The sequence below is a fragment of the Phallusia mammillata genome, chromosome 7, assembly GCF_965637545.1.
Source record: "Phallusia mammillata chromosome 7, kaPhaMamm4.hap1.1, whole genome shotgun sequence".
Classification (NCBI taxonomy): Eukaryota; Metazoa; Chordata; class Ascidiacea; order Phlebobranchia; family Ascidiidae; genus Phallusia; species Phallusia mammillata.
Window position 1 is genome coordinate 9208695 of NC_137258.1, and position 11241 is coordinate 9219935.

The 11241-nt window shown below is 36.5% G+C and overlaps 2 protein-coding genes and 1 long non-coding RNA gene across 3 annotated transcripts; 1 reads left to right on the forward strand and 2 right to left on the reverse strand.

Moving 5' to 3' along the window:
• Positions 1 to 2933: 2933 nt before the first annotated feature.
• Positions 2934 to 5089, reverse strand: LOC145237451 (uncharacterized). Its single transcript, XR_013861997.1, has 2 exons — positions 4444 to 5089; positions 2934 to 4254 (listed from the first exon to the last, which is right to left on the reverse strand). It is a non-coding gene; the product is annotated as an uncharacterized LOC145237451 (long non-coding RNA).
• A 396-nt stretch (positions 5090 to 5485) lies between these two features.
• LOC145237447 (vacuolar protein sorting-associated protein 26C-like) lies at positions 5486 to 7384 on the forward strand. The gene is made up of 6 exons (XM_080100306.1): positions 5486 to 5786; positions 5899 to 6089; positions 6154 to 6259; positions 6335 to 6487; positions 6557 to 6734; positions 6815 to 7384. Exons 1-6 carry the CDS (start codon positions 5733 to 5735, stop codon positions 7021 to 7023), a joined length of 891 nt encoding a protein of 296 aa, XP_079956432.1. The 5' UTR covers positions 5486 to 5732; the 3' UTR covers positions 7024 to 7384.
• An 829-nt stretch (positions 7385 to 8213) lies between these two features.
• LOC145237448 (putative divalent cation/proton antiporter TMEM165) lies at positions 8214 to 10969 on the reverse strand. Its single transcript, XM_080100307.1, has 7 exons — positions 10733 to 10969; positions 10465 to 10558; positions 10199 to 10381; positions 9514 to 9689; positions 9118 to 9294; positions 8949 to 9054; positions 8214 to 8754 (listed from the first exon to the last, which is right to left on the reverse strand). Exons 1-7 carry the CDS (start codon positions 10811 to 10813, stop codon positions 8684 to 8686), a joined length of 888 nt encoding a protein of 295 aa, XP_079956433.1. The 5' UTR covers positions 10814 to 10969; the 3' UTR covers positions 8214 to 8683.
• Between the last annotated feature and the right edge of the window lie 272 nt (positions 10970 to 11241).

The window sequence follows — 11241 nt, forward strand, 5'->3', positions numbered from 1 at the left end:
GTCGTAAAAATTCCCCTTGTTTGAATCAATGCGTGGGTCCATAAAAAGTGGGCGCCTCAGTAGCGACACCTATGGCCATTATATCAGAGTTTTAGGGGTCGACATTTCATTAACAGTCAGAGGAAGATGTAAAGATTTAAACAAGCTGAATATTATCAAGTGCTTTGCCCAGCTTTGTTGTTAAAAACGAGAGAAATAATAAGTCCACAATAAGATAGTTAGCTTTTTATCTGAGTTTATTTTCGCCCAGTTGTCATTTTGACAAGGCAAACTATAAGAGACGAGCTGTTTTATCAACATTTCCAAGCCACTTATCACAATTCAACGGAGCAACTCATCACATTATGCCCGCAGTACTTGTCCAATACAAAGGACCTGTTTTGTGCCTCTGTTGGGAACGATAGTTTGGGAACCGTTAATCTACTTGCCTATCGCTATGGGGCTGGGCTGGCGGTTTGATAGTCTGTCAGCGCGCGCTGGTTTAACCCCTTTCTCAGGGACCGAACGAAATAATGCAACCATTTGTAAACTCATCTCACACCTTTGATAACAAATATGAAGTTAAATTTACTTCGTTGAAATGATTAGAATTAAGCATTTCGCATGGACTGTATATGCGCCAATACATTTCAAGAATATTGTAACAATAAAAAAACGTATTTTAAACTCCCATTTTTATCTATGCAGATCAAAATTATCCCAATTGCAGCAAATCTGGGTGATCTGCAGGCTTTAAAACCAATGGTAACAATGACGATAATTTCCGTGTTAGTGCCTTACATAACAAGCGGTCTTGAATCGTTGTTGTTTACTTCAATCCATGGGATAATTCCATGTGTCGTCACCGTTCGAGATTATTTAAATCACACATCAGACAGCTAACTGTCAGATTTGGATGCAGGGCTCATCATTGCAGGAAAAGTTAACGTAAACAGCAAGTCACACGACTGCACCACAGGTGTCTATCTCTTGATCGATACAGCCAGAGGTACGCGGCAAGTCGAGTGCAGAAATGCCGCCACTTGGAATTTGTTTTTGCGGGCGTGTTTCGTTAGGAAACCGTCGCACTTGTACGGCTCTACCTGCAGACGAAAGTGCAATGCTTTTACGACGGCATCGGATATGAGTCAGGAATTAGTAGAAACAATTCTCGATGATAGCGTGCTAATCCTGCATTGAAACCGATCAGCTGATCCGATAAAGATTGCCCGCAGAAGACGCATGTTGGTGTGTAATAAAATTACCCGTGGTTTGGATAAATAGAATTATATGGAAATTTTCATTTTTTGCTACATACTGAGACAGCAATGTTGTTTTCGGTTTGCGTGTACGGGCGTTGGAAAAGGTCGGCAAAGCAGGTTTCCGCTTTGGCCTGAAATGAATGAGTAGGCGTTTTTTCAACGAAAAAAATTCTCTGAAAAATCACTGAAGGGGTTCCATTGTCAGAGACCGATAATACAATTTCCCTTCGATAAACATAATCAATTTCTTACTTTCGTCGCTCAAGGCAAATTAGCTTACGTGCTTCTGTGGCCAAACAAGTACTGGCACATCGTTTTTATTTATCACAAATATGTAAAATAAGTCAAGAACAAAACGGCAACATTTTCGCAACATATTTTTCTCACAGGAAAAAATGCACATACTTAAGTTTGCGAAATAAGGCGTTTATACACGTTTCAAATTTCCCAAATAACGTTTCTCCTATTTATTCAATACAAATACGTTTTTTCTCATGATGGAAATTTAAACGAAATAAATCTACTCAACTTGACATTGTCTGTGAGTGCGTAATTACTGGACTGGTGGGTGGGCAAGCTGCCAAATGCGAGAAAAGTGCTTCAACATTGGGAACTTGCCAATAAGTACCACTCGAGTAATTATTTACATTGTCATTCCCACGGACAGGACGATGTAAAGCCTCTAACAACTTCACACATTTGACACAAGCCACCTTACATGGACACGCGTTTCAGGTATTGAGATTTTTTGTGATGACGAGATCTTAGTTCAAGTGACAATCGGAATGTGAGATGTGTTGATTAGTGTGCACAAAATTGATTAAATTTAAGCACCTCTCGCCGTGCAAGACGTGTGAAAAATGTACTTAAGCTGATTGGTTGGTTAATTCTGAATTTCGTAAATTGTGAATTATGTTTTTCCTGCGTTTAAAACCATAATTGCTCTGTTATCATATTAGTGATTGAGAGTCACAACTGTCTCACAACGATTTTAAACGATGTTTTTGACCTGAACATTTTATTGGTATACGTTATTACACATGTATTGCTACTAAATATTTTATTTGAATAATTTCATTTTAAAACAGTTATATGAAATATATAAAAAATTTAACAAAATTTCCAAAATTCCAAACAGGTTGCGCCAATTGAGTAATTACAAGGCTGACCCCTCCCTCCCCTCTATATTATTATCTGAAAAATTGTCTATGCGTCAGTGGGAGGGGACAGTGGACAATCGAAATGTCACGGGTGGTCAGCACAGTACAAATACGCCACCGCCTGACGCAGGTGACACATTTGAACGATTCGCTTTCGAAATGATTTCACTGCTGGTGGTTCGAGGGATTGCAGTGTTTGGTTAGTCGCGGTGCTTCGTGTGGCGAACTCTCACAACTTAACACAACATAATCTCACTAAGGTAAAACGCCAATCAGTCTGTGATTCACAGGTTCAACTGGGACCAGCCGCGACCGCATTATCCGCAAGCAAATAAGTTAGTCCGAAGTCGGCTACATCTTTGTTGCACAAGATAAGGAACTCTGCTACATCTCGTCTAGTTGTTACAGATGGTGTGATTTATGGATCTTTGTCGGGAATGCCTCGACCGACCGACCGCAATATTTCTTGGTGGCGCCACCCCGGCGATTTACAAAGCTCTGTGAAACGCTTATGTGGTCAGCAAATAATTCATCACAACCACTGCGAGTATTGGTGCCACAGAAAAATAATGCACTGAGCTTGTAAATAACAGTCTGGAATAGAATTTAAAGAAATACGCTTGTTTTTCGATTCTTTTCCTCAAGTGCCACATCATACCGAATAGAAATTGTGCTCTACTGTCATCTAGCGGGAAAATAATATGCGCGAAAGTTGAGTTTGGAAACTTATTTTTTCTTCGGCAACAAACCGTCTGATACTAATGGTATAAACAGGTCCCGATTTTTACTGTCGTTGTCGAACCATGTATGCAACTTTGATCACCTTAATTAGTGTCCTGCTTTGTTTGGTTCAACATACCTGCCATACACAAAATCGAATGGAAATAGTTACTTTTCCAATGTAAAGCGATAATTCAATACAAATAACCTATTGAAGATCAAGTGGAACACATACATCGAGAAAAACAAAATTGTTGCAACGCTTCAAATGCATTGTTTGCGATCCTGTGGGTAAAAAATCTCCAAAACGTGGAAAAAGCTGTTTTCGGCAAGCCATTACTGTTGTCGGTGTGACAAGTTCGCCAGATGCCTGTCGGTAGCGGCAGTGTCAGCGGTTACTGCTGTCGTTGGGTGACAAGTCGTGCTTAGCGATACAGTCAATTATACAATTGCCGATTCATTACACACGCGTCCAACCTGTAATTATTGGGACTTTACCTGTCTTGAATGCATGTCACGTGCAAGTATGATTGACAAGACAGACTCCAAACACTTAAAGCTGAATTGACGGTACACCAGTGTTAAACTTTGCACGCGCTTTAAAATGAAGGCTCGTATGCCTAAACAAGGCGTGGCCCAAAGTTCCCAATGCTATTTTCGGTCAATTTTAATGGGTAAAAATATGTCAAACAAACTATTAGTCCTCAACGTTTAAGAGCAAAAAATGGAGCGGTTAAAAAAGTGTGATAAACTTTACCAAAGCCCCAAATCACATGACTGTGAAATATTAGTTTGGTGAAAAGACGCTGCAAGTTTAATCGAAAGTTGTACCATTTACGGCATGTAGCTAGGCTTAATTGCAAAACAATAATATTGGCCAAATTTTTATTGTTAGTTAATTTTTTTCAATTTCTTGCTTTCAAATCTTGACCACAATTCATAACGATAAATAGGCCTACATACATCGACTTGAGAAGTCAACTCCGAAATCTTATCAATCACCGACGCAATATGCTTGTAATTCGGCATAGAGAAATTTGTCACACAGTTTCCGTGTGCATTATGAGTGACAATTTCCGCAACATATGTCAGATTGCTGAAGTCTGGTAAAACTGTGCACATGTCCCCATCATCTGAAAAAAAACTTTGCTTCAAAAGAAAAATACTAGCAATGTTCAAAATACTAGCATTTGTCGATGAACTTGTAAATCGCATTGTTAGAAGGCCACAACAATAAATCTAATTTTGAAAGTAAACCACTAAAGACTCCTGAACCAAAACATATGGACCAAAACATATTTAATAAAACTTTTGTACCGCACCTTTTTACCGACAAGTGGGTTTGAAAATTTCCATGCCTTACATTTCAACGCGTATAAATTTGGAGGCGGTCAGGTTCACACCCAATGACGAGCGCTTGAACAAAGGGGCTCCGACAAGTTATTATGACAGCTGCTCCTGATGCCTTGACATAATGCGATTTGACGTCTTTCGAAGTCTGCTGTTCATCAAATAAGGGCTATGATTACAACGTAGGGTTTACAACTGTTTATTTTGTCCTGTCAGTAGAAACAGACAGTTTCATCATCTTTAAGTGTGTCGAATGAACCCAGTGTGTAGGGTCGTTGCAAATAGGAAATTTCCGGTTGTTCAAGTTTACCATCTACTATGAAAAATGGCGCAAAAATTGTTCTCTTGTGGGGGGCGGCCGTTAGTTAGTTGCACATGGCCCGTCGCGATTGTGGACTGACGCCAGTCCTGTTCCCACTATCCTGTGTTCCCGGTTCTGACTCCAGTGCGTAGAGTCGGAGAGTAGAGTAGAGTTCACTCCACTGCGTAGAGTGTAAAGTGTAGACTCCAAAGCACAGAGTGTCTAGAGTAGAGTCGTGACTCCAGAACGAAGAGTGTCTAGAGTGTTTTATTAAACGAAACGCAAAACCTTACATAGCGCAAAACACGTGGTACGAAATTCAGCGGGAAACACCAAATCCCATTTGCAGGCGCACGGCTGGAAACACAAGCTTCCTGACTCCGTGACAAAGGGAAATTGCGACGGCCTAATCCCCAACGCACAAACACGAAATTTAGGACATATAAAAATACGCTATACGTTTAAATGACTTGGGTCATTTTAGAAGTTTATGATTTTAAATCTAATGCTTTCGCATGACAACCGCTACACTCTTAAACTTTAAATTTACCTCGTTTGTGTGTGAACAAAAAAGGACAATTCATTTAAATCTTTACATGAGCAACGTTTCTTATTGCTTTCCTAAGACATTTTTCCCGAATCGGCAGTCAGTGGCCAAAACAGGTGATCTACTGTTCTTCCTGAACTTTTAGGAAAGGTATCAACTTAGGGAATTCCCCAAACTGTTCCAGCGATGTGAATGTGAAAGATGTGCATTTTGACCTGTTTGTTTTGTGATAGATTTTATGTTTGTAGCTGGCAACTAGATTTGTCTAAATGGCCGTGACTTAACTTACCAACTTTGGCCCAAAAACATTGGCCTTGCCATGCGAGTAATTTTTTATCACTTGCCAATTTTATGTTGATTTTTCTTTTGTTCTGAAGTGTATCTTGGTTCAAACTGTATATGTTATTGATTAGATGGCAACCATTGATATTAAATTAGATCGTCATACCAAAATTTACCATGAAACGGTCAGTATTCGTTTTTAAATTGTGTTGAAGATGGGCTTCAAGATTAAACGTAGAAAATTAAAAGTATTTATACAATACACAAATAGATTTTAAAACTTTATACATTTGGCAGGAAACAGTTCGTGGGGTCATTGTTGTCACGAGCAAGAACTCATTGGTGCATCAAGGCATTTCTCTCACCTGTGATGGGGTTGTTGCATTGACACTAAGCGCGAAAAATGTGGGACGAATTGAGGCACTGTACAACAGTGTTAAACCAGTTTACATGTTCAGTTATGCTACAGAAGCTGAAAAATCTGGAAAGTTAGTATTCTTGCATTTCCATTGTTGATGTTTTTTGATATCTTTGACGTTTTCCTTTGTGTAGACTACCTCCAGGAAAGACAGAAATCCCATTTGAGTTTGTTTTAAAGTCAAAAGGCAGCAACAAACATTTGTTTGAAACTTATCATGGTGTCTACATAACAGTCCAGGTATGCAATTGTTGAAAATCAGAGAAAAAAATGGTCAAACATTCTAACAAATATTTTTTTTTTTTAAATTTACAGTATACAATCAAGTGTGTGATGAAACGGCCTCTTCTAAGTAAAGATTTAAATGCTGAAAATGAATTCCTAGTTGAGTTGAAGAGTGGTGCAAAATCATCTGTGAAGCAAGTTCCTTTTACTATAAACCGTACATCAGTTCAAAATGTCAACACAGTATGTCAAACATTTCTTGCCAATAGAAATCAACACAAGGTTACATGATTGTGTAATTTATTTTTACAGAAAGCCAATATCCCAAGATTCTCTATCAGAGGAAAACTTGATAGTTCCCAATGCTGCATCCTGCGTCCATTTACTGGGGAATTTGTAGTAGAACATTCTGAAACTGCAATCCAATCTGTTGAACTTCAATTACTTCGAGTTGAAACTGTTGGAAGTGTTGAAGGTTTTGCAAGAGAAGGTATCTACATGCTTTTCTGTTTGTTGTGAAGCTAGTAGGTGCCAATGAAAAGTATCATTAACAATTTGAACTTTTTTTAGTGTCAACAATTCAAAACATTGAAATTGGTTCTGGAGACATTTGCCGAGGCCTTACTGTTCCTATTTATATGATCTTTCCTAGACTGTTTTCATGTCCTACTCTGGATACAACAAACTTTAAAATTGAGTTTGAGGTCAACATAGTTGTTGTATTCGAAGATGACAGTTTGGTCATGGAAAATTTTCCCATCACCATTACGAGATTTTAAACTACAATACTGTAGAAGAATGATTTGTTGCATCCTAATTAACCTTGCAGTATGCATTGCTGATTTTGAGAGTTAATTGGAATATGACTGAATGGGAAGGCACTTTGATGGAAGGAAATTTCCATCAAAAACCAAGGAAATTTCTATGGTAATGTGATTGCATGATGATTCATTAAAAAAAAAGTAGGTTGCAGATTTCCTAATCAGTAGAACAAAAATATACCCTACTTGCTATTTACTATAAAATCTTCACCAGTTTTTCATTTAAATGACAAAACATCCCTAATAATTTTTGCCTTCATTGTTTATTCACTTTTATTCCCTTTTCATTTGTTGTGCAATAAAATTCATTTTCACATTACCAGGAAGGTAAAAAACAGTTCCTCATCAAAAAAACAAAAGAAAAATATTGTCAATGTTATGTACAATGAAAATGTTAATCAAGCAAATGAAAAATTTTGTATACTGACAGCAAAACATCGGAACAAATAGTCCAAATCTCTATCAATGCCAGAATTATTTGTTGGCTGCATGTTAACATTTTCAGAGTCACTTTGTATTTAACTAACAAAGTACCTGTGTTCATCAGGCCATGTTTAAAAGTTTGTTGTGCAAATGTAAAAAAATCCAGTAAATTTTATCATTAGTAAGTGTTATGTATTTTAATATGAAGTACCATAGTTTAAGCTGAATCATTAAGGTTAATGTGTTCTGAGTATCCAAGTATTCTGCAGGGCATGTTGGTTGTTAAGCACAAAGCAGTACATAAACTAACACACTAAATACATCATGTAAAACAATGAAAAGAATATGTTGCACTCTCACAAAAGCATTAGACAAAGCGTACATCCTTAAGCTACACCTATTATTATATTTTAAAGCTTTCATTTGAGATTTTGTACCTATTTTAGGCAAGTCTTTAAATTGTATCATGCCACAAGAACCTACGTTGTAGTTGCAGAAGGTATTTAAAAAAAATACTGAAACATGAGTGTATGTTTGGGATGCAGCTTCTTATTTTTCCTTTTACTATTTGCGTCATTCACCTTTGAGGTGCAAAAAGTTCAGAATGCAACAGCTACAAGGACTAGGAGTATAAATAAGCAAAACAAATGTGTCATGTAAAGCAGGGAATCACAACTAGTCAAAAGTTCTTGTACATTCTAGTCCTGTGTCATGCCATGTCGAAGTAATTTCTTGCATTTTTTATTTGATGGGATGAAAAAATGTGGCCCAATATTTGCCATAGCATTTACTCTTATGCCCAATAATAAAACTTGTTTCACACAAAAAACAAAAATGTTTAAAGCACTGACAGTCCAATTTTACCAAAGTTAAATGTCCTGAAAAACACATATAAATTGTTAGGCAAATAAAATTCTTCTGCTGCCTTAAAATTCTACCTTGAAAAAAGCATTTAGAAAGCAGGTAGTAGTTTAGTTGTTTAACTGAATCACTGTAGATGTCGAATAAAATCAGCTTTTGTAAATAACGTTTATATTAACCAATATGTCTAATTGCACCGCACAAATAAATAAACAAATACAAAGAGAGCAATATCCTGGTTCTGCAAGCAAAGACCACAAGAATCCTTATGCTTGTTTGATGATCTTACCATTCTCATTTCAAATTGGCTATGTCTTTCACGACAAATTGTTTACTAGGAGTTTGGCCCAGTAACCAAAGAGAAGACAGCATTGACAAGGAAAAATACACCACCAACAATGGTGACTGAAATAAATAAAAAGTTGAAAATAAGCATTATTTTACATTAAAAACTCAAGCCAGAAATGTATGTGAAAAACACACTTGCCACACTAATGGCTTAAACTCAAGGTTTAGTATGTTTCTTACATACTTCCTAAATGCAATAAAAATTGCAAAATTATTTACTATTGTATAATCGAAACAACCGAAAGGCTTACCAGTGCGAACTGATATTTTTTGGGCGATCATTCTGCCACCAATCACAGCCAGCCCAGTACAAAGTGCATGACCAATAACAGCTCCAGCAAAAACTCCTATGGCATTCTGTAATGTAAACAAATCATTGTGGTAAGCATAGGTTATTTCAAATGACCAGTTTCAACATACTTCACTGGCAGCCAAAACTATGGTGGTAATCTGTGAGCGATCTCCCCATTCAGCAACAAAAGTTAAAGTAAAAGATTGTACTAAAATAGGGGAGAGGATCCCGAATATTTTCCGAACTTGTCCACCACGAATAATTCCTGTCTCCAAATCTTGTGTGATTTCACTGCTCCTTTCCATCTAAAAGCCATCAGTTAATTTTTTGTTTGTTTGAGTGTATGGAAATCAAGTTCTAACAGTGTTTCTTACTCGCAAAAACTTTTCCAGGACTTATTTGAGCCTGCAAACCAAGATAAAAAAGCAAAAATATTTCTCTTTCCTGGCTGTAGCAATCCCCAGCAGTAGTTAAAATGCTGTATATTCATAGCTTTGGGCACATTTTATTTCATTGTTGTTTACCTCCTCATCTTTTTTCTTCAACTCTGCTTGGACTTCTTCAATTTCTTCCTGAGCCCCCTGGGGGTCCATGGAAATACCCTCATGTAGCATTTTGAACCCAAATACAACAAAGAGAACGACAGAGGCATAGAAAGTTAACCACTGAGGAATAATGGTTGTGGCATATCCAAGGACAACTGCAGATACAGTTTCAACAAAACATTTAGTTTTTTGCAAGCTGATAAATACCAAAAAATATTTCACCAGGTGTATCATATTGGTTACTTTAATTAAACCAAAGACTGCAACCTCAAACGTTTCCTTAAGTAAAGTCAGTTGGCCTATGAAAATTTAACAGGTAAAGGGATTACTTGGGGTGATATCTACACAACTGAACAAGTAAAATGTAAGTTATTCTGAAGTAGTATCTGTAAAAAATACAAAATTGCACTATGGTAATCACCCTGAAACTTTCTTCTTTGCACATTATCATAACAGAGGGCTGTTTTACACGGATAATATGAGTAACAATTGGAAAATGACACATACCATGAGGTAATTGTTTACAGATATTTACATAATGTTGATGGCTGTACACAAACAACTAAACGGAATTGTGTATTGAAAAGTAAAAAAGAGAGCTTAACCAAAGCACATACTGTTATTTTACAAGTATTAGATAGCAAATGGTAATTTATGTTCTTACCTGATAAAAATGTCATTAATCCAAGGGCACTTATGGCTCCAATAAAAACTGTAGAACGAGGGTGCTTCATAGCGAAAATTGCAGCAATGAAAAAAGTTTTGTCTCCAATTTCTGAGACGATTATAACTACAATTGCCTTTACAAATGCATGAACAACTCGCACATCAAACAAACTGGTTGAAACTGAAATAAATAATGTAATCAGCATTGTAATTTTACAGAAATCAAAAGTAAAATAAAACATGTTTGTCAGATGTGAAACTTACCACCTTGTTTCTCTTCAGCTTTCTCCTCACTTTTAGCAAGTGGAGCTTTTTCATTTTCATCAATTGCAAGTGTATGCCTCATTGTAGCATCATGCTGTAATAAACAAAATGGTAATAACAAATAGTACAAGTAATGTTTGATTTTTTCAAACTGTGCATTAACGGTGATTATGTCTGTTCTTGCAAAAAATTGTCAAACAATACCAAAATGTATATATTGTTAATGTCCTTGTATAATATGATAACTTGTTGAATAATGTAAACTTACCGAGGAATTTGCTTGGGTAAGTGCAGTGGAAAGAATACAAATCCCAATAAACAAAGAAAGCTTAAAACAATTGAGATGCATGGTTGGATTTTGAAGGCACTTTCACCAAAAAGTGACCAAGACAACTGATTAATACAGGCAGTGCAGATGTAATTTACTTCTTAACTTATTTACAATGGCATGACAACATTTTGTAATTACTGTCAACACAATTAAAAACCTGTAAAAATAATGTCAATTTGTAGCACATTTAACAGTGAAAAAGTAGTTGACAATGTTGCATTGACCTGTACAACTGTGAACATTTTATTACAGTATAATTACATGCAGGAACAATATGTTTTTGCATTTCAAGTGCACAGAGTGCTTTTTACTTAAAATTTTTGATTAAAGCAAAGCAGAAATCACTGACCCAAAAATTTAAACACTGCATTCAGCCATTCACACTGTGGGTTTAAAACTCTCATTTTTAACAACTCTTACTCAGTATCTAAGTATTTTTTATTATT